This window comes from Elgaria multicarinata, chromosome 1 (assembly GCF_023053635.1).
Source record: "Elgaria multicarinata webbii isolate HBS135686 ecotype San Diego chromosome 1, rElgMul1.1.pri, whole genome shotgun sequence".
In the NCBI taxonomy this organism is placed as follows: domain Eukaryota; kingdom Metazoa; phylum Chordata; class Lepidosauria; order Squamata; family Anguidae; genus Elgaria; species Elgaria multicarinata.
Window position 1 is genome coordinate 7,669,627 of NC_086171.1, and position 22,800 is coordinate 7,692,426.

Consider the following 22,800-nt stretch of genomic DNA (forward strand, 5'->3'; position numbering starts at 1 on the left):
TAAGCACAGCTTCAAAATACCCTCGGTAGGGATAGGAATTGTTGCTTTGGCTTATTAAACGATCGCCAAGTGTCACATCCAGCTGACTAAAGAGGGATGCTATTGGATAATTCACCAGGCCTACCTCCTCATTTACAGCGAGGTTTGTTCCGTTAGGATTGACAATTTTGCAACACAAATAAAGCAAAGTGTTATTTAAGTCCATATAATCTTCCCCATTCCCTGGAATGTAGAAATCCAGTGGTGCAGAGTCTGAAAGGGCAGAGAGAGGGGGTACCTCTATAAACAGGCTTCTCTCAATACTGGTCTGTGTTGGGCCAATGTTGAATAGATCAAGTTCAGATTTAGCGCATTCTTCAGAGCCGCAGTGGATAAAAGCCATGGCGATGATTTTAAAATATATCTCTTTTAGCTGTAACAGACCGTCGTCTCTTTGATACAACACGTCTCTTCTGACGTTTCTTTCCTCTCGGTCGTTTTCTTTTAAGGGGGCGGGGTGGTCCAACCAATCTAACCCGTGAGGCCTTTCTTTTTAGAGGGCCCCGCCTTTTAATGTACATCAGGCCTGATCCGTCTTGCGGTGTTGGGGTGTTCACTCTGTTCAAAACCTCATGTGTAACATGTCCTATCATGTCTTTAGCAATATTACGGGCAGCGGTTTTTGCATGGGGTTTAATGATGTCTATACCTCTTCTCAACAGGGGTATAGCTTTTCGGAAAAGGCTTCTGAAAATACCACCAAGCCCTGCGCCATACATCACGGGGGCCCCGTGGTAACCAGGCAATGCATAGCCAGCCTGTGCCTTATAATAATTCCTATAAACAGCTGGATCACCATAGCTTTTCAAAATAGCCATTTTTTAAAATACAAAGGCTCTCCGAGGGCGAAAGTGCAACTTCACAGACACCTTCCCAAAACAAAATGCTACATTTTTGTTCTGGTCGTTCTTTATTTCAATGGTGATGGTGTCAATGTGGTCCTTGATTACAGGCAAGTAGTGTGGTTTGTCATAACCAATGGTTACACAGCGGTTGTTCTTTCCACTCACGGGTACGCAACGCAGTAACGGTACATAATAGTCTCCTACTATCTGGTGCTCCACGATATCTGTGTACACGTATAAGGTATTAAAGCCCTGGGTAATGTCCGCATGAAAAGGGAATTCTTTGACTGGCATACCAGGCTTTGCGCCTAATATGTGGGCCAACTCTGCATCACATTGAAAGATAACACTTTCTTCGGGGTTTAGACTGACTTTTCTAGTCACAGAGTCATACTGTAGGACCACTTTATCCCCACCATATATAACTTTGTTCATCGCATTAATCAGCTCAGGGATGTCTGCATAATAACCATTGCACACAACTAAATGATGCATACTTTCCTTGTCAGAAATGTCAAATCGTCCGCAGGTTGTTAGAGTCTCCCAGGTGTGTGGATACTGTATTTCAGCTAACCCCACTTCCCAGGGCCCCTGGAGATCCAGAGCTCTTGCTAGTTGTATAGTGTATGCAGAACTCTTGTTGTTTGGAAAAGCTGAAGCACAGGCGTTGCTGGGCAAGGTACCGTAAAACCCTTGATCACCCATACTTCTTCTATACAGGTTCACGTAGATCAGAAGCGTTCACCCAGCTGTTGAACTTGCTAGGCCAACCTAGCCATTTAACTAGGTGACATTTTCTTCGACCCCTGCCTTTTGTGGCTAAGATTTCTTCAATCCTATATGCCCTATCTGACCTGGCATTCACTTTTTGTAATTCTTCAGGATAGAAGGTCCCCAGCACTGCATCTCCTTCATAATCTTTTAACAGATATACAGGTCTCTTTGCTCTTTTGATGACTTCATCCACTATAAATAACTCCGTGGTAAAATTCTGTTCATAACCCTTAGCAAAAACACCCTTACATTTAGATACCCGTACATGATCCCCTTTTTTGAAAAGTGGTAACTCTGCCTTTCTCTCTATATCGTGAACATATACGGTTCTCCAAACAGCCAAGGAGTTAGACTTATTAACATCAACAGGCCTAGTTTTGATAGTTCTGTGAAAGCTATGGTTATAACTTTTTAGGAATTGGGGTAGCACATCTATATATGTGTATGTGTTGTTAGCTGTGAAATACCTCCACATTTTTGTTTTTAAAGTCCTATTGAACCTCTCCACAACCCCAGCTTTGACTTCATTATTGGTAACAAAATGGTGTACCCCCTGTTTCTTGAATAGCTGATTCACATCCCTGTTTAGGAACTCACGACCTTTATCTGTCTGTATTTTGCCAGGAACTCTTCCGTCTCGTGTGAAAATAGCTTTGAAAGCGGCGGACACCTGCCTACCTGTCTTGTCTTTTAGAACCTCTGCCCAACCATATTTAGACAGAATATCTATAACCGTTAAAATGTATTTGTAGCCCTTGTTATATTTAGAAAATTGCTGCATATCGACTAGATCGGCCTGCCATTGAGCATCCACCTCAGACACAATTGTTCTATTCCTTTTAAAATGGATCCTGGCTGGTTTATGCAGGGTGTAAGCATCCTGATCTGACAGCCATCTGATAACATCTCTTCTGCTCAGGTCTTTGCTCTGTTTTTTGGCCTCCTGAAATAGGGAGTTCACACCACCCAACCCCCCTACGTGTCCGGGGTTATAATAAATATCCCTTAGGATTTCTTCATGATCTGCCATATTATAGGTTAACACAAGAATGGTAACGTAAGTTTAAAACAAAATGTTTTTATTGACTCCACGGCATCATTTTTTAAAATTTATTTTAGTTTTCATTGTTCAGATTTTTTGGAAACACATGATATGCAGGAAATGTTGACTGCTCGTGAAGTGTCAATCTGCATTTTCTCAAAAGCACCATGGGCCTGTGTAAAAACAAAAATATAGGGGTTTTTAGTAACCAATCTGGCCTTAATACTATGAACAAAATTCATATATAAAAATACTCACATTCTCCGTCATAACGTCCATCGGTTCTTCCATTGGCGGGTATGTATCAGGATCTTCCTGCTCCATTTTCTCTTCAGACGGTAGAACCAATTTCATAAGGCCGCCGCCATCCACAGCTTCATCATTGTACTTCTCCGCCTTTAGGCGCACATTTTTTAAATCACAGCCACAATCACACTCTGTATCAGACCATTGCTCGGTACAATCCATTCTCCAATCAGCCCATTGTGAGGTTTCAGGAAAATAATTTGGCTCTGCCGGGTACACAGATGAGGGTAAACTCCCGGGCATTCTCCAATCGAGCCATTGTGAGGTTTCAGGAAAAGAATTTGGCTCTGACGGGTACACAGATCCTGGTAAACGCCCAGTTGGCGGGTATGAGGAAGACCGAAACAGCTCCGGCTTTTGGGGCTGAAGAGGCAGGGGTGCCAGTGGATAAGAAAATCCAGAAGGCCCTATGGATAAGGGTTCACTCATTGTGGCATCAGAACTATTATTTATAATATTCTGTACTGGCGTTGCAATTTCTCTGTCTTCTGGAGGATATGTGACAGCACGACTCACCCCTTTCTTTCTGTTTTGATTCCTCAGGGGGGGTTGTGGAGGCACTGTTGAAGATCCGCTGGTTGGGGTTGGATTCGCCATCTTCTCTATGCAGGAAAACGTGTCTGGGCAGGCAAAATGGGGGGCTCCCTTCTATACGCGTCTAGAGCGAGGGGGTTGGCCTTACAGGACCACATGCACCCTCTAAAACCCCATCCCATTGGTCGAGGCCGGCCTTCCGCTTTCCGTGAGGGGTCACATGACCCCTTTGGACCAATCAGCATCGAGATATCAATCTAGGGGGGATTTCTCCAATCCCGTAAGGGTTAGGGCTCTAAAACCCCTTCCTATTGGTCGAGGGGGGTCTGATGCAACCCTAGAGGGGTCACATGACCCCCTTTGGACCAATCAACATCGAGATATCAATCTAGGGGGGATTTTTCCAATCCCGTAAGGGTTAGGGCTCTAAAACCCCTTCCTATTGGTCGAGGGGGGTCTGACGCAACCCTAGAGGGGTCACATGACCCCCTTTGGACCAATCAACATCGAGATATCAATCTAGGGGGGATTTCTCCAATCCCGTAAGGATTAGGGCTCTAAAACCCCTTCCTATTGGTCGAGGGGGGTCTGACGCAACCCTAGAGGGGTCACATGACCCCGTTGGGGTCATGTGATCCATGTCAGGTAACCACTCTTTCCGGAGGAGGGACTTCCGGCGGCGGGACTTCCGTCTAAGGTGGGACTTCCGGTCTAAAAGGGGAGGGGCACCTGTCAGGGGGCGGGGCTTAGGAGTTTGATGGATGGTCATACTTGTACTACTAGTGTTGTTGTTTTAAAAAGGGGGGTTAAAGAGAAAAAGCAGAAAATTCACTACTCAGATTAGAAACTAAATTTTAGAAGACGTTCAGAAAACAAACAAACCCTTATTCAACTTACGTTAATGAAAAGAGAGCTCTTAACGACATCAATTCAAGCACGAATGGTCAGAGGAGCACAAAAATAAAGGAAACAGTTTGTAAATTAATGAGTCACCACATTCAGAAGACAAAGCTGATAAATTAGAAACAAGAAAAACAGGAAAGAACCCAGTAGAACTTCATTCAGTTGCGGATTAGCACTAATGGCGGACTCACACTGAGGAGAAAACGGCTGCTTTTGGCGCCTACCGGAAGTCGTCCTAATCAGGAAGCAAAGACCATGGTCACGAGACATGACTTTGAAAGACGGCGTTGAAAACAACGAAAGGTTGGGGCACATTGTTAGTATTAAAACAATTTTAACGGAAAGTGGAACGGTTTTAAAAGTCAGAAGAAACGTAACAACAACAGCATCACGTGACTGCTGACGTCATCTCTGCCAACTTGTTACGTTTCATCTAGACAAGTGTAGATTCCCTCAGGGTGTTGTCTGGAGCCCTGGGGGCAACAGCACACCTTAGAGGAGGAAGTCATGGCGATCAGTACAGAATTGCTCCCGAGTAAACCAGCTGCAGACAAGAGGGACCAGGCTGGTCAGTTTCATCCCCGAGAGATCCCCGAGAGAAAACCCTCCAGCCATATCTTTCTGGTGCTGCCGCCGCCGCTGCCCCTGCTTGTCCTCCTCATCCTCGCCTCATGCCCTGTCTGCTGCTGCTGCTGCTCTTCACACCCAGCGCACCTTGCTGCAACTGCTTCTGTGCAGTTCATCCGGCTAGCCTCCAGATGGGGCCTTTTTGCACGCTCTTGCATTGCCAGCGAGATCTTGGCTCGGGGATGAGGTGGCCTGGCCAGCGTGACTAGCCGGAATTTCCTATTTCCAGTGGCCCGGGGACAACAAGGCCAAAGACTGCCGGGTCAGGGGCGCACGCCTCCGTTTCCCATATTTCCCCGCCACCCTACACTGCTTGTGCGGCACCCCTCTCAAGTCTCCGCCCTAGGCTGCCGCCTAGTTGGCCTAATGGTAGCACTGGCCCTGCTTGGCACAGCCAATTACCCATGCCATGAGCTGTTCCCTGAAACTCCCTCCTCCTGGCCCAGAGGCCGCAGCCAGACTGAGCAGAACTAACTGAACAGGACCGCAGCCCTTTGGGGCCGTCCTTCACAGGGAGCATGCAAGAAATCGCTGGTGTGATGGAGCCCATAAGCAGGTGAGCCAAGAGGTACAGGAAACTGTTCTCCTCTCCGAATTGCAAAATAACATGGTCCCTCTTTTGGACCTCAGCGTTTATTTTATTTTTCGTAACCCCACACATAAAAGAGACACCTTTGAATATGAGCTAATATTTTACAAAATGTCTTCCACTCAGAACTTCGGAAAGTAAATAACTGCCAACCAAAATAACTATGAAAGCCAGGTTTGAATCCCTTTGCCCTCAGGATGCATTATGATCAAGGGCATGTCTAGATCAGGTGATATCCCGGTGATCGCCATGGGATCATCCCTGTGTGTCCACAAGATGCAGAGGGGATCGAAGGCAGGGAGGGATGACCCCTCCCTTTACGGCTTTAATCCCAACTTTTCCCTTGGTTTTGGGATTGTCCTGAGACCACAGGAGGTATGGGCAGCTGTCTCGGTTTCTTCACGGCTCCTCGCGAGTAAATGTGAGGTGCTATGAACCAGACACAGAGCTCTTCAGGTGCTCCAGGCCCATAAGGGTGGCGGGGGGAGCAAGATTATTTTTTAAAAAAACAAACACCAACAACTAGCATTTTCAATGGAGCGTTCGTACACTCATTTTCGATAAAAAAACAAAAAAAAATGGCTGATGCCATGTCTTCTTCCTCCCGGGATGTCATGTGCCACGTGTAGACTGAGGGGGAGCATCTTGCGATCATCATATCATGGAAACCTCCCCCTCCCCTCCCTAGGTCTAGACAGGCCCAAAGACTCTGTATTTATAGAATAATATTTTTATTAGGAAAAAAAGAATTACCCTGAGTTTAACTGCGAAATCATATCTTTGTTAATAAAAGCTAGGTTTGATAGGGCAATCCTTTGCATATTTGAGCCTAAATGACTTTCCCCTTAGACTCTCAATCGGTATTTGAAGTGAATATCATGAGATGGTTTTATAGTTCCAAACCCAAAGCTTCTTACATCTATCGTAGGCATTTCTGCTTCTGCATTAACCAGTTCCATGTCGAAGTAGGCCAGCATCAAGAAGACAAACATCTTCATTTCATAAACAGCAAAAAATCGCCCAGGGCACAGTCCAGTTCCACCACCAAAAGGCATACTGTGATACTTTAGCTTATTCCCATTCTTGTAGAACTCCTTTTTTATCCCATCTGGGGTCACAAACCTGTCATATTTGAATGTGTGAGGGTCAGGGTGGATTTCTGGATCTGTTTGCAGTGCAAGAAAAGGCAGCAACACTAGATCATCACCTCTCCGGAAAGTATATTCTTTGCCATCGGCCATCTTAATATCCATTTCCTGCATCACAGTTCTGAAGATAAAAGTAGACCCTTTCAAGCGCAGAGTTTCCTCTATTGCACTGTCCAGAAGAGGAGTTTTGATCATATCCAAGGACACGTTGATGAAGGGGCCGCTTGCCTCGACCTCCTGACCGGTCTCTCTTAGAACTCTCTCCACTTCTTCCCTCACTGCCTTCATTGCTTCTGGATATTTCAGGAGATACAGAAGAATCCAGAAGGTAGCATGGACAATGTTAGTTTGAGAGACCCAGAGAAGCATCAGCTGAAATTGAGTCCGCGTCTTTTCAGTAATCCCAGGCTCAGATAACTGCTGATTTAGCTCAGCTACCCAATTGCTGATGCCCACCCTTTGGTATAACTTTTCGACTGAGAGAATGTCCCAGAAGTACTTCTTCAATCTCTCTGTCTCCTTCTTTCTCAGAGGGTCTAGTGTGCCAGTGACCATATGGGGAAAGAAATGGTCAAATTTCTGAAAATTTTCCAACAAGTTTCCACCTTGGGTTAATTCATTCTCCTTAGCATTTTCTTTGCTGTCTACATCTTTGTGTGGCTCATTGCCAAACAAAGTCAGAAAAGAGGCTTGGAAGACAGTTTTGTAGATAAAGTGGAGGACTCCCTCCTGCCGCCAAGATCTTTTCCCCTCACCTGAATCCTGGCTGAGAAGCATCACGGACTTCAACTTCTCCATCATCTCCTGGTTCAGGACAGGTAGATACTTCCCTCCGAGATACTTATCACTGATTTTTTTAAAACGATGTAGCTGAGATTCTGTGGAGTGGAGGCCAAAAACATTACATGCCACCATTGATGTAAATTTATTAGAACCCAGCATTTGTTTTGATACATTCATTAAGGATTCATAAGTAGAAGGATCAATCAAAAAATGCATGTAACTGCCTCTGAGCAAAACTGTGAAAATATCCCCATGTTTCTTCCGCATCCTTTCCAAAAACTCTTCAGGGCTCTGAATGAAACTTAGCCCGTGTCCGAGCCATGGAAGGAAGCCTTTGTCCAATGGAGGTTCCTTGGGTTTCCTCTTGCGAAATGCTCCTATTTTATGGAGACCGCCAAGTAGGGTTGCCAAGAGGCACGCTAAGAAAGTGCAAAGCACAGTCTCCCAGAGAGTCATTGCTGGTGTGGTGGATGAAAAACTGCAAAAGAATAAATGGATCCACAGGTTTATATGAATCAATGATGTTTCAACATGTTTAAACTCATATGACATTTTAAAACAATAAAATCTAATTAAAATATGACAGTGTGCAGGCTGGTGGATTTAGCCAACAAAGGCCCTGTCAAAAAGCCATGTCTTAACCTGGCACAGAAATGAAACCAGTGCCAGTCAGGCCTCCAGAGGGAGGGCATTCCACAGACGGGGTGCCACAACAGAGAAAGTCCTCTCCTATGTCCCAACATAGCATATATCTTGCATTTTTGGGGCATGGAGAAAGGCTCCTCTGGCAGATCTCTGGTCTAGGGCAGGCAGATATAGAGAGAGGTTCTCCCTCAAGTTTCAAAGACTCAAGCAGTTTACAGCTTTAAACATCATACCAGCATCTTGAATTTGGACTGGAAACTTATTGGCAACCAGTGCAACTCCTTTAAGATGGGTGTGATATGGTCTCTATGAGATGTTCCAGTCAGCAATGCAGCTGCTGCATTTTGCTGGACAAAGCACATGCCGTTCCAATACAATTGGAAAGGCAGAAACAAAAAGGAAATAGAAACTATGGATAGAAACAGGTGAACTCAGTGGCAAAGAGCACCTTTTATCAGCTCAGGCTGATATACCAGCTGCGCCCTTATCTGGACAGAGATAGCTCAGCTACAGTTATCCATGCTCTGATAACCTCTCATTTGGATTACAGCAATGCGTTATACGTGGGGCTGCCTTTGAAAACGGTCCGGAAACTTCAACTGGTGCAAAACAGGGCAGCACGCTTACTAACAGGGACTGGTCGACGAGACCACATTACGCCAGTCCTTTTCCAGCTTCATTGGCTGCCAGTCCAGGTCCGGGCCCGATTCAAAGTCTGGTATTAACATTTAAAGCCCTAAACGGCTTGGGGCCAGGTTATTTGAAGGAACGCCTCCTCCCATATGTACCTGCCCGGACCCTAAGGTCATCTTCAGGGGTCCTTCTCCGTGAGCCCCTGCCAAAGGAAGTGACGCAGGTGGCTACCAGGAGTAGGGCCTTCTCTGCTGTGGCACCGCGGCTGTGGAATGAGCTCCCTAAGGAGGTTCGCTTGGCACCTACATTATATGCTTTAAGACGCTAGGTGAAGACCTTTTTATTCTCCCAAGATTTTAACTATCTATAAATTTTAAATAACATGGTTTTAAATGTGTAATTTTGCATTGCTGCTTTTTTTATCTGGTTGAGCTTTTATATTGTATTTTATATTATGGTTTTATACTGTTGTTTTATACTTTGAATGGTTTTAATTTTTGTGAACCGCCCAGAGAGCTCCGGCTATTGGGTGGTATAGAAATGTAATAAATAAATAAATAAATAAATAAATAAATAAATAGAAAGTATTCTCCAGGTACTCATGGATGGGAATGTTATAGACGTCATATATCTTGACTTCAGCAAAGCTTTTGACAAAGTGCCCCATGATATTCTAATTAACAAACTAGCTAAAAGTGGGCCAGATGGAGCAATTATTAGAGGGATTCACAGTTGACTACAGAATCGGACTCAAAGAGTGCTAATCAACGGTACGTTCTCAAACTGGGGGGAGGTAACGAGCAGGGTAGAGCAGGGCTCAGTCCTGGGCCCAGTGCTCTTCAACATTTTTATTAATGAGTTTGACAAGGAGGTGCAGGAAACGCTCATCAAATTTGCAGATGACACAAAATTGGGTGGGATAGCTAATACAATGGAAGACAGAAACAAACTTCAAAGTGTTCTTGGTAGGCTGGAGTGCTGGGCTGAAAACAACAGAAAGAAATTGAATAAGGATAAATGCCAAGTTCTTTATCTATGAAATAGAAACCAAATGACCATATGAAAAGGAGGACAGGGCTTTAACAGTTGCATAGAAAATGGAATTTCAGCAGATGTCATCTGTACATATGGAGAATCTGGTGAAAATTCTCTTTATCACACCAGTTAAAGCTGCAGGTGCCCTGCCCTCTTTTAAATCTGGTCACTCTATATAGCTTCTGCAGTTTTAACTGTGGTGATGAATAGGGAATTTCACCCGGTTCTCCATATATACTAGGGATGTGCTCCGCTCCGATTAGGAGCGTAGAAGCAGTAGCGGATTGGCCTGCTCCGCCTTACCCAGAGGCGGAGTAGGAGCGGACCGCGGACCCCCTAGAAGCAAGGCGAAGAGAAGCGCCCATTTTTCGGAGCTCCGAGTTCAGGCAGAGCGCTCCGGTCGCCATCTTGAAAACATTTCGCCATAGGATTGCATTGCGGCAAATAATCGCACATAACTACGTTGTTTTTGAAGCTATCATTCTGAAAATTCTTGTGCACAGAGAGTCGTGGATGGGGGTCATTTTGAGACCACTCTCACCTCTCTGCGTTGTCTGGGTCGCGGGCTATATTTTTGTGAAAATCGGGTCAACCGCGCGGATCAAACTGCGTTTTCGGCTTTTCGCCCATAGGATTGCATTGAGGGAAAGAATCGGGGATAACTGGGGGGGGGGTTAAGCTATCGTTCTGAAAATTCTTGTGCACAGAGAGTCGTGGATGGGGGTCATTTTGAGACCACTCTCACCTCTCTGCGTTGTCTGGGTCGCGGGCTATAATTTTGTGAAAATCGGGTCAACCGCGCGGCTCAAACTGCGTTTTCGGCTTTTCGCCCATAGGATTGCATTGAGGGAAAGAATCGGGGATAACTGGGGGGGGTTTAAGCTATCATTCTGAAAATTCTTGTGCACAGAGAGTCTTGGATGGGGGTCATTTTGAGACCACTCTCAACTTTCTGCATCGTACGGGTCGCGGGCTAGAAGTTTTTAAAAAATCGGCGGGAAAAATACCTTTTTCAAAGGGCTGAGGGGCAGAGTCAGCTCCCGGTCATGATGATCCCAAAGTTGGAGGAGGGCATAGGCAAAACAGGTAACTTGGGATTCTGGGAAACTTCTCTTTCTTCATCTGAACGGGCTTTTCCCCGTGTTTTTTAACACAGTAGCCCCACCTAATGCACAAACACAACCTGAAATCATATACTAAGCCAAGAATAAGAGATAGAAACACAGCACTGCTCCCCACCCTAACCTTGGTGAACAACTGAATCGATGTGGTGCAAGGGGATGAGCTCCCCTAGGGCATCTCATCGTGGACGTGCCCCCACTCTCTCCTGCACTGGAAGGCCATTAGAGCCTTCCAAAGAGAGTAAAACGGTGGAGCAATGCCTATCATGAGTTGAAGTGAATGCTCACTTTTCAGTGGTGGAGCAATGCCTGTTATGAGTTGAAGTGAGCGTTTTACTTCTTCTCAGAGCTGTCGGTGGCTGTCTTGAACTGGCAGCTACTTCCCCCTCCCCCGGGCACGTCCCCCTATTGCTGGTAAAAGACAGATATAGCCTTTTTAAAAAAATTCTTCTTGCTGTTTATTGAGCAACACTGCTTCTTTTAATTCCACCCCTCCTTTGTTTATTGATTGATTTATTCCATTTTATATGCATTACTGGCTTATCCTTGGCTCACTTCCTTATGCCCCCAGAAATGCCAGCTGCATGCCTGCCTGCCTTCCCTCCCTCCTCCCCTGCCCACCTCGCAGGGATGTTGTGTGTGGGGTGCCCAATTTTCAAAAATTCGCCAAAAATCAGGGGATGATGGGATTGCTTTGAAACTTGGCGTGCGTGTGTATATCCCCATGAGGTGTCATGGTGCCAAACATGAGGTTTCTAACTTGAACAGAAAAAAAGTTGTATAATTTTTTAGCTTTCAATGCAAGCCTATGGGGGGGGAAACGGAGCTCCGGATCCGGATCCGGAGCTCCGGGCGGAGCGGAGCGGAAGTGGGCGGAGCGGGGGCGGAGCGGCCCGATCCGGAAAATGGCGGATCTGCAAGTGAAGCGGAGCGGGGGGTCCGTGCACACCCCTAATATATACAAATGACTGAAATTCCGTTTTCTATGCAACTGTTAAAGCCCTGTCCTACTTTTCATATGGTCACCCTAACTATGAAGAAAGACTGAAACAATTGGGCATGTTTAGCCTGTAGAAGAGAAGGCGGTGCTCCGGATCCGGATCAGTGCTCCGTGTCCCCCCCCCCCATTGCATTGTATTGAACATGTTAAACGCCTACAACTTTTTTAGTTTTCAAGTTAGAAACATCAAAATGGGCACCACAAGAGCTTCTAAAAGTATGCAGATTTATGCCCACTTTGAAGGAAATCCGAGCATGCCCTGAATTTTGGGTTGTTGTTTTTTTTAAAAAAAAAAAAAAAAAACCCATTTTCAGAAATGCAGTTATCTCTGTCATTTTTCCAGATACAGACCTCTAACTGGGCACCGTCAGAGCTTCCACATTGATCCTTATTCATGCCCATTTTGAAGGAAATCCAAGCATGCCCTGATTTCGGGGTATTTTTAAAGATATATCTAAATAAGAATCTTCATCTCAGGTTAAACAGTTCAAAAATGGACACATGGTGTTTCAAGAAATCTTAAACAGGGTGAGCGCAGCAGCAATGCAGCTGCCTTTTCATCACGAGGAAGGACTATGTATTTTTTTATTCATTTATTTATTACATTTTTATACCACCCAATAGACAAAGCTCTCTGGGCGGTTCACAAAAATGCCCTGAGTCAAAGCAAGACACGCACAAACCGGCCCTCTGAGGTGGGCACAGAGGAGGAGAGGCAGCAGGCGGCTATGCCCCAGAAGCGCTGGGAGCAAGCATGCCATAGGCTTGTGGGGTTGACCCACACATCACATCTACATCTCCCAGGCACCAGGAGGGCAGAGAGGCAGCCAGAGAGGTGCTACACAATGTATGATGACTAAGCCATAGACCTCTGGGGAAGTCAGTCCCAGCAGATCCTGACGCCCCACAATGATGGCACCCAGGCAGAGGAGGCAGGCAGAGAGGCGGGCACAGGTGGGCACAGGAAGGAAGGCTGGCGGGCATTAAGGGGGTGGTACATTGCACAGGTAAGCCATAGATCTCTGGGGGTGTAATTTCCAGTAGATCCAGCTACTCCACAATGATGGCACCCAGGCAGAGGAGGCAGGCAGGCCGAGAGGCGGCCACAGGCAAGCACAGGTGGGCACATGCAGGCAGGCAGGCAGGCTGATGGGCATTAAGGGGCTGGTACATTGCACAGGTAAGCCATAGATCTCTGGGGGAGTACACTTCCCGTTCCTGTTGGAGAACAACAGCCCAATTCCAAAGCGCTGGTGAAGTGAATGAGTGGCACAAGTTGAAGTGTGAGGTAGCTTCTCGAAGCCAGGAGTCTACATAGGAGCAGCCCAAGGACCTGACTCTGTGCAATTGACCTTGGTGAAGCAAAATCCAAGGACAGTTGAGGGGACACATTTTACGTTGCTCCTGGAAGGAAGCCTCAAACCCAACTTCTAAAACCGCAACAAGGCCTATGTTGCACAGTCGACGTCCCATGTGTCTTCTGCCCAGAGAAAGTAAAAATTAACACTCAGCACCCTCCAAATGAGAGCCAGTGGACTGCGGGAGTCTACCTCCCATTCACGTTGGAGAACAGCCTACACCTACAGCGATGGTGAAGTCTATGAGTGGCATGAGATAGGGTGACCATATTTTGGAAACCAAAAAGGACAACATGGCCACCCCAAGGGGGCGTGCCCACCAACATGCCCAGCCTCCAAGGGGGCGTGCCCACCCAAACATGGCCTTGGTCACAGGTCTGATTTCATATCACACAATTAAAACAAACCTGTTCTACATAACATCTTAATGCTAAAACCACTGGAATAAAGAACCAGTGAAACATTCAACATATCTGAAATTAACTTCACTCATTTCTACTTTTGTAGCTTTTGCTGTACTTTGAAGCTTTTGCTATACTCTGTGTGATACAGTCTCCTCTTCCTTCAAATATCTTTTCTGACTGCAAGTCCTTCACTGGATGACCATAGTCTAACCTTTCCTAACATTTAAAACTCTTTCCCCATCACCTTTCTCATTTCTATTATCACACATTCAGCATACTGCTACCACTGGACAAATGAAGTAGTTGACAAGTACAGAAAAATCTAGTACAACGAACAAGCAACGAAGCATTCAGAAATAGTATAAACTACTATTACCCTGCAAACATTAGCCATGGAACAAAATGGACTAAAGGCTAGCATCTCTTGGCTTGTTTCAGCTTCAACCAGACATAACAGTCAAAAACAACCAAGAAAAACACGCCTACCTCATTGACATAGCAATACCTAATGACAAAAATGTTGCAGAAAGGGAAGAGGAAAAGAGAGGAAAATATACACCACTGGCTATGGAAATTAAAGAACTTTGGCAAGAGGAAAAAATTACAATTATTCCATTAATCACATCACTCACCAGCATCACTTCATTATTATTATTTTTAGAGAAAACCTACATGCACACCAACATCCAGAAAGCAATCTTACTTGAAACATGTTCAATAGTCAGGAAATTTCTGAATCAGTAAAAGACAGCATGACTTGGCGAAGCCCATCATGCTCATCTAGAAAAACCACCACGAGCAAGAAAAGAGAGATAGATGATGATGATAATAATAGTAATGGTTACCCTGTAATTTTTTTTAAAAGATTTTAAAGAAGGATGAACAATTAACAGCCATCGTTACAAAATATACGTCATGCCAATTATAGCAAACAAATTGGAGAGGAAGGTCTATGAGTCAAAATGCATTATTTAATAGGAATATCACCTCCAGCTCATCCCCCCAACTCACACACAGAAAACTACAGCCCTCTCCCATCACACACTGCAAACATGCACATGCATTCAAACACCCCATGCACCCCATTCAGACATCAATACACACACTGCCAGCACCCCCACACGTGCACTCACACACACACACTCAGATCACCGACTCCAAAAACACACTCATGCACACTTCCATTCATTCAAATACCCTATGCACCCCATTCAGACATCAATACACACACGCGTACCCACCCACACACTCAGATCACCGACTCCAAAAAAACACGCATGCACACATCCATTCATTCAAATACTCCATGCACCCCATTCTGACATCAATACACACACGCGTACCCACCCACACACTCAGATCACCGACTCCAAAAAAACACGCATGCACACATCCATTCATTCAAATACTCCATGCACCCCATTCAGACATCAATACACACACGCGTACCCACCCACACACTCAGATCACCGACCCCAAAAAAACACTCATGCACACTTCCATTCATTCAAATACCCCATGCACCCCATTCAGACATCAATACACACACGCGTACCCACACACACACTCAGATCACCAACTCCAAAAAAACACGCATGCACACATCCATTCATTCAAATACTCCATGCACCCCATTCAGACATCAATACACTGTACCCAATGTTAATGTGGCATCCCACCAAGAAGCACACACCTGCTGATGTAGATACGCCCTAACATATCCAATTCTCAACTTCTACCAATGAAAGAAGCACCTCTAATGACAAATAAACATGCATGCACACACATCCAAAAGTAGAGCTGACCATATCTAATGGGTGGAGACATCAAGGCGTAAAGCAAGCCAGCATCAGACAAGCTGCCACTGACACCCGATGTGACAACAATGCTGTTGACAGGCCTTATGCATGCAGGCTAAGGTTACTCCTGTAGTCTGCCAGTCAACCAATAGCAGAGGCCACTAAATGTATACTGGAGTCCAGATTTAAAGCATTACACCATCCTTGCTCACTGAAACAGTAAAAATAAAGAAGAGTTCAACACTGAGCTAATATTTCCATTCAGCTAAAATACACCATTAGAGAATCAGCACCATAGTTGTTATTATTATTATTATTATTATTATTATTATTATTTATTTATTTATATAGCACCATCAATGTACATGGTGCTGTACAGATTATACACAGTAAATAGCAAGACCCTGCCGCATAGGCTTACAATCTAATAAAGTTGTAGTAAACAATAAGGAGGGAAAGAGAATGCAAACAGGCACAGGGAAGTGTAAACAGGCACCGGGTAGGGTGAAGCTAACAGTATAGAGTCAGAACAAACTCAATGTTTAAAAGCTATAGGGAAAAGAAAAGTTTTTAACTGAGTTTTAAAAGCTGTGATTGAGTTGGTAGTTCTCAAGTGTTCTGGAAGAGCGTTCCAGGCATGAGGGGCAGCAGAAGAAAAAGGACGAAGCCGAGTAAGGGAAGTGGAGGTCCTTGGGCAGGCGAGAAGCATGGCATCAGAGGAGCGGAGAGCACGAGCGGGGCGATAGTGTGAGATGAGAGAGGAGAGATAGGCAGGAGCTAGACCGTGAAAAGCTTTGAAGGTCAACAGGAGAAGTTTATATTGGATTCTGGAGTGAATTGGAAGCCAATGAAGAGATTTCAGAAGCGGAGTGACATGGTCAGAGCGGCGGGCCAGGAAGATGATCTTAGTGGCAGAGTGGTGGACAGAGACCAGCGGACTGATGTGAGACGAGGGGAGGCCAGAGAGAAGGAGGTTGCAGTAGTCCAACCGAGAGATAACCAGTGCGTGAACGAGAGTCTTGGCAGAAGAGACAGACAAAAATGGTTGAATCCTGGCAATATTATATAGGAAGAAACGACAAGATTTAGCTACTGCCTCGATATGAGGAATAAAGGAGAGCGAGGAATCAAATATAAAGCCAAGACTAGGAGCTTCCTTGACCGGAGAGAGCGTGACATCGTTGACAGTAAGAGAGAATGAGAGGTGAGGAGAAGGTTTAGGAGGAGGATGCTTCACATAGGTGATCAATTATCATCACGATTGGGAGTTGAATCTGCAATACATGACACTTTTGTTGCTGCTCCGTTGGTTGTATAACCCATAAACCAATATGTGAAGAGGTGCCCAATCAATGCTCTGGATGCTGGATTCCATCCACGAGATTCACCCAAAACATACATTCACACAACTGAAATCTGACCAGGAAATCAGTATGCACATACTTGGTTTGTTTCAGGTTTACTGTGATTTTCATCACTTACTTATTTACATCTTTGTAAACCGCCCAGGGAGCTTTGGCTATTGGGCAGTATAGAAATGCAATAAATAAATTAATCTAAGAGAAGAACAATTATATTGAAGAGACTTCTTGTTCAGCTGGCAGACCAGCTCACTAGGCAAGACTGCCACGACACAGTACAGTATAGCATGATTATTTCAGAAGCAGATTAGATTCAAGACTCAAGAACATTTTACATGACAACTGTATTATTTTAAATTATTTTTAGGCTGCCTTGAAGGATAGAACCCCATGGAATTGTTGAGCAATAGATTTCATGTGCGTGTAGGGTAGGGTGGGGAGAAATGGCCCAAACAGAACTAAGCATAAGAACGTAAGAAGTGCCATGCTGGATCGGACCGAGGGTCCATCTAGTCCAGCACTCTGTTCTCACAGGGGCCAACCAGCTGTGGACCAGGGACCCACAAGCAGGACACTGCGCAACAGCACCCTCCAGCCCATGCTCCCTGGCCATTGGTATATACAGGCTTACTGCTCCTGATCCCAGAGGTAGCACAGAGCCATCAGGCTAGACTTCTCCTCCAGGAATTTATCCATAAGAATATAAAGAGAAAGTGAAGATGTGGAAGAAAAACTTACGTCACACGGGTTTGCTTTCAGAAGAGTGAAGTTTAAGCTCCCTCTTCACAATAAGAACAGAGTGCAATGTTCTTTTGGAAGTCTGCCTCCTTCTTCTGTAGAGAGATCATATCTATTTAAAGAGGCATGGGAGTGCCACTCTAGTTAAGGTCGTACAATAAAAAAGCATTCTCCCATTATAAATGGGTAATTTTCATTGTATAAAGAATGTTTCACCAATCTTCTTGACATGTACATGTGCCAGAATGAAATATTATAACGTATAAGGTGGCCATTTTAGTTCATAATACAAGTATGCTCAGTGGTGTCTTGCTCCTCCTTTCAAAGCTGACTGGAACCTTGGCAAGGGGAAGAGTTTCCTCTCCGTTTCAGCACGATAATCCTACAAATAACAACTCACTTCCTCTGAGTATGTGTATGTGTGTTCTTTTATTCTTCATTTGATCATTGCTGCTGCTTGTTTTTCAATTCAATCCAAGCCAGGTCTACTCAGAAGTACATTCTATTCCATGCAAGGAGTCTCACTTCCATGCACTAATTTGAAGGGGTGTCAAAAGAGATTCTGAATACAATAAAAAACTGTCGACTACAACATTCCATACTGTGGAGTCTCAACGGATGGAAGCAACCATGGTGCGGTGAAAATGTTTCCAGTTCTAGTTCAGTATTTTGACTGGAAGAATGGTGGGTTGCAGTCCAAGCTCATCGAACTGAGCAACACACCAAATGAGACAGCAGATACAATTGCAAACTATGTGAAGGGCACTCTGGAGAAGAACGGCTTGTTGGAGAAGTGCATTGCCTTCACAGGTGACAACTGCAATACCATGTTTGGTGGAGTACGGCAGGCTGAGCAAGGGAATAACGTCTTTGCAAACTTGAAAAGGCTGCTGCAGAAGACCACTTTGATTGGTGTGGGTTGCCCAGCACACATTTTGAACAATTGTGAACATCACGGGGCACAGAAACTAGATGTGGATGTGGAGAATATTATTTTTAAAATATACCAATACTTCAGCATTTACACAGTGAGATCAGAGAGTCTGAAGGAGTATTGCAATTTTGTGGAAATTGATTATAGACAGATGCTTTCCCACAGCAGGACACGGTGGCTATCCTTATTCCCTACAATCACAAGGCTACTACAGATGTTTCCAGCCTTGAAGTCCTTCTTTCTTTCTCAAGATGATCCACCTCCTACGCTCCAGAAGTTCTTTGAAGACAGCTTCAGCGAGATCTACCTCTGGCACATGCATGCACTCTTGAGCATGTTCCAAAAATACATGGAGGAGCTGGAGCGTGACAACAACTCCGTGGTGGAAGTGTTGAAATGTTTGGACAGTTGCGGCCTAGTCTTCCTGTTTGAGTCCTCGGGCTCCCTTGTAGCAGCCGTGGGACCGCGGACGGATGCAGGTAAGACCCACTTGCCCCCTTACCTGGCTCTGCCACCGTCGCTGCACGGGCAGTGGCGGCAGCAGGGCCAGGTACCCCCCCCTCCCTCCTCTCCCTTACCTCATCCCTTACCGTTAAAGCAGCCGCGGGACCGCGGATGGATGCCGATAAGACCCCCTTGCCCCCTTACCTGGTTCTGCCACCGTCGCCGCACAGGCAGCAGCGACAGCGGCAGGGCCAAGTAACCCCCCTTTATCTTTTTTGCGGAGCTCCAGATCGAGGCGAAGGATCCGCCTTCACCTCGATCCGCTCCGCAACGCTCTGCGGCTCCCCCGATCCTCTTAAGTGGAGGCGAAGCCCCCCAATCCGCTCCTGCTTCTCCGGTCTGAGGAGAAGCGGAGCACATCCCTAGTGGTAAGGCACCTAGTGGTTTCAGCAGCATGGCCTCATGCCCCCCTTCCCCAAGGCATGGGCTGAACATGTAGCTGAACATGTTAAAATAACCGCCCTCATCAAAGAGGCCCAAGTAGATAGGGATCAATGTAAGGCAGCAGCAGAGCAAGCCCAGTTTAAGACCAGCAAACTCCCAGCCCAACTTGACAAATTGCAAGCCGCCGCCCGCTTCCTAGCAGATCAAAACCGGCAAGTCAAAGCAAGCATTAGTCATGAGCACTGTGAGAAACACATCCAAGTGTTAAAAGCCAAGCTAAAAGTGCACCAAGGTGTAATTGCCGCTCTGCAAATTGAAGGGCTGGAAGTTTATGAACTTTTCTCTCCAGCCCAAACAGAGAGTGTAGCAGCCTTGGTAACCTGGCCAGAAAGTCTGGTTAACTCAGACTGGCAGGATCTTCAGCCCATGGCCCCAGTCACAATCAAGGTTGTAGAGAAAACCTCTGCCACTGGCAGGTCCTCTAGAGAAACCATCACAGAATCCAGTGGATGGACTCCTAGTAAGGCCAAAGCCATCGCTGACCAGTTGGGCCCCATCAATGGAGACACAGTTGTGGCATGGCTAGCCAATGTCTGGCAAAGCTATCCCACTGTGGATGCAGTAGATGTGACCCAATTGGAAAGAATTAGTGCCTCCCCAGGAGATGCTGCAGTGTTAGAACACAGCATCAACATGAACAACCTGAGAAATGCCAATTGCCAAGAGTGGATGAGCGTGGTTCTTTAAGCCTTCCTTCCTTGTCGGGACCTAGAGATACAAGGTCAGGGAGAACTCCCAGAAGCAGATGTAGGTAGCATAACTGCAGATTAGAAAACCGTTGTGTTACAGTAGCTCCTGCTAGCACAGCAACTGTTTCCAGCTCCTGACGAAGGACAATCAGTCCGAAACTTTGAGCAGAACACGTTTCGATATTAACCAATACAACAACTTTTCTATGATTTCTGAAGCACCAGAGCTTGCCTCTTTTCAGCGCTTTCGTTACATGGTGCTATTTTCCGCTGCATAGTCACACCCATTTTTGGGGGAATGGCATGGGACAACACTCTTAGCTTTACAAAAGCACACCTGGACCAACTCTTGGCAAGACCTTCTATTTTTGAACATTCTCCTACAACTGACCAAAGCTCTTGGAACAAACTACACAGACTACATCAAAGTACAATTAAGAATGAATTACATGCATCCACACTAATTGAATACTGCCGGCACCACCGTATACCTAGGGGACGAAGAATACAAAAAGAACCGGGCATGTTTCGTGACAATCCTGAATTTGTCAAAAACTGGTGTGCGATCCTAAATAAGTGTTCTCAGGACCTGATGATATTGCTCATAGATACGTCATTACAAGTCAATACATCGATACGTAGCCAATGTCTGGCAAAGCTATCCCACTGTGAATGCAGTAGAGGTGACCCAAAGGTAAGAATTAATGCCTCCCCAGGAGATACTGCAGTGTTAGAACACAGCATCAACATGAACAACCTGAGAAATGCCAATTGCCAAGAGTGGATGAGAGTGGTTCTTAAAGCCCTCCTTCCTTGTCAGGACCTACAGATACCAGGTCAAGGAGAACTCCCAGAAGCAGATGTAGGTAGGAAAAAATTGCTAGCTGTCCTTTCTAGAAAAGTGCAGAGCATTCAAGTCAATGGAAATGCAGTGTGGAACTTTTCTCTTCTCCCAGGCATTTTAACAGCATTTAACAACGTGAAGTTTGTTTTTAATGGACCCCAGAATTGTTGTTTTTAAATGGATATTGTTGTTTTTATACTGTTTTTATGTTTTTTAAATTTTTGTATACTTTTAATGTTTACTATTTTTAATTGTTGTAAACCGCCCAGAGAGCTTCGGCTGTGGGGCGGTATATAAATGTAAATAAATAAATAAATAAATAAACTGTGATGTAGCTCATTTCAAGACTCCCCTGTATCCTGGACTGAATGGTCAAACAAAGACGCCTTTAGGTACCATAGAGCCAAGTGCCTTGTCTTAGGATACATTGTCTCACATCATCTTGTGAGCCTCTGAACTGCTAAGAACTTCTGGTACCTTAAAGAAGCCCTCCCATGGCAAAAGGGCACACTTAGAGCCAGTGCAGGCAGTAACCTATGCCAATGCTGGGCCCCATTCCTCAGTTATTCCCAAGCAGAACAAAGGTCCTAGTCTTCATGCCAAGTACCAAGTACTAGAAGCAACAGGCAGAGATTTCCTGAACAGGGTCTCTCAAAAAGAAAAATAGATCTATACAGACTTTTCCTATGGGATGAACTCAGTTCTTTAGGGGAAGACATGAACAAGTATGATAAGCAGCCAACAGAATGTTGGGGTTAGGTTTTTACCCACAGAAGGAAAAGGACTCTGAAGAGTTGGCCAGATTGTCCTTGGCCAGATTGTCTCTGCCAGGAGAAGTCCAGTATGAAGCAGATTCTTCCCTGGCCTACGTGCGGTACGAGAAGTACATGATGAAGAGACTATTGGTTAATTGGGCCAAGGAGAAAAGTGTATTTAAGAAGTCCATGTTGTAAGGCTTCTTACTGCTAAGATATTATCTTCACTGCTATGATATTATCTTCACTGCTGCGTTGTTGTCAGGATACTGCTACGTTGTTATTGCTGTACTGTTGGTGAAAGGACTGTATATATGACCATTTATTCTGTAAGTAATTTATTTAGTGTCAGTAAAGTTTCTTACTGACCAAAGACCGTGAGTGCTTCTTTTTTCTTCTTAACTCCAAGCTGAAACCATTTCCAGCTCCACGCTGCTGCTGCTATTCGCACTCTGCTAAATTTTTGGGTAAACCATTACCACGATACAGAAGTCTTGTCTAAAGTTTGGGAATTGTTAAAAGAGCTAAAGGCTAAACACCAGTTTGCTACTGACACCAACACCCGGACCCCTGAGGAAAAGCAGGTGTTAAGAGAAGTGTGTGCAGCACTATAGGGATGCCCGGTTCCCCGTGGACATTCTGAAGTGAATGCTGAGCCTCAGTGTAACGCTCAGAGGATGCCCCCTGCCAGGGCTACAGTGGAGAACCAGAGATACTTACCCCAACCAACAACAGAAATGAGAAAAGACTGAGACCATGAGTTCACAATTGCTGCCGGAGAGGAAATCTAAAGAAAGCTTCATCCCACGTACCTGCTTCCCTCGGATTATCCCCGTAGCGCTACGCTTTTGTGGTTGTGGCTGTTTTTGCTACGCATTTCTTTAAAATCCTGCTCCTGCACCCCAGCGGCGGCTCGGAAGATACGCTCAAAAAGCAGGGGCTGAAT

At 45.3% G+C, this 22,800-nt stretch overlaps 3 protein-coding genes across 5 annotated transcripts in view; all 3 read right to left on the reverse strand.

Moving 5' to 3' along the window:
- The window catches only part of LOC134396325 (7-alpha-hydroxycholest-4-en-3-one 12-alpha-hydroxylase-like), a 125,213-nt gene extending 107,480 nt beyond the window's left edge, over nt 1–17,733 (reverse strand). The window contains exon 1 of the mRNA XM_063122785.1: nt 17,685–17,733. The gene's annotated coding sequence lies outside the window, so the exon portion shown is untranslated. The remainder of the gene's footprint in view (nt 1–17,684) is intronic.
- The window catches only part of LOC134396320 (7-alpha-hydroxycholest-4-en-3-one 12-alpha-hydroxylase-like), a 319,750-nt gene that overhangs the window by 207,901 nt on the left and 89,049 nt on the right, over nt 1–22,800 (reverse strand). The window lies entirely within an intron of this gene.
- Nucleotides 4,636–22,800, reverse strand: part of LOC134396300 (7-alpha-hydroxycholest-4-en-3-one 12-alpha-hydroxylase-like) — a 63,278-nt gene continuing 45,113 nt past the window's right edge. Inside the window, exons 2-3 of one of the 3 annotated variants that reach the window (XM_063122760.1) lie at nt 6,577–8,068; nt 4,636–4,678 (exon numbers count right to left, since the gene is read on the reverse strand). In XM_063122760.1, coding sequence (XP_062978830.1) covers nt 4,664–4,678; nt 6,577–8,046 — 1,485 coding nt within the window. In that variant the 5' untranslated portion in view covers nt 8,047–8,068 and the 3' untranslated portion in view covers nt 4,636–4,663. Of the gene's footprint in view, nt 4,679–6,144; nt 8,069–9,818; nt 9,843–22,800 lie in introns of those variants that run through there. The other 2 variants (XM_063122753.1, XM_063122743.1) reach the window with 2 other exon arrangements.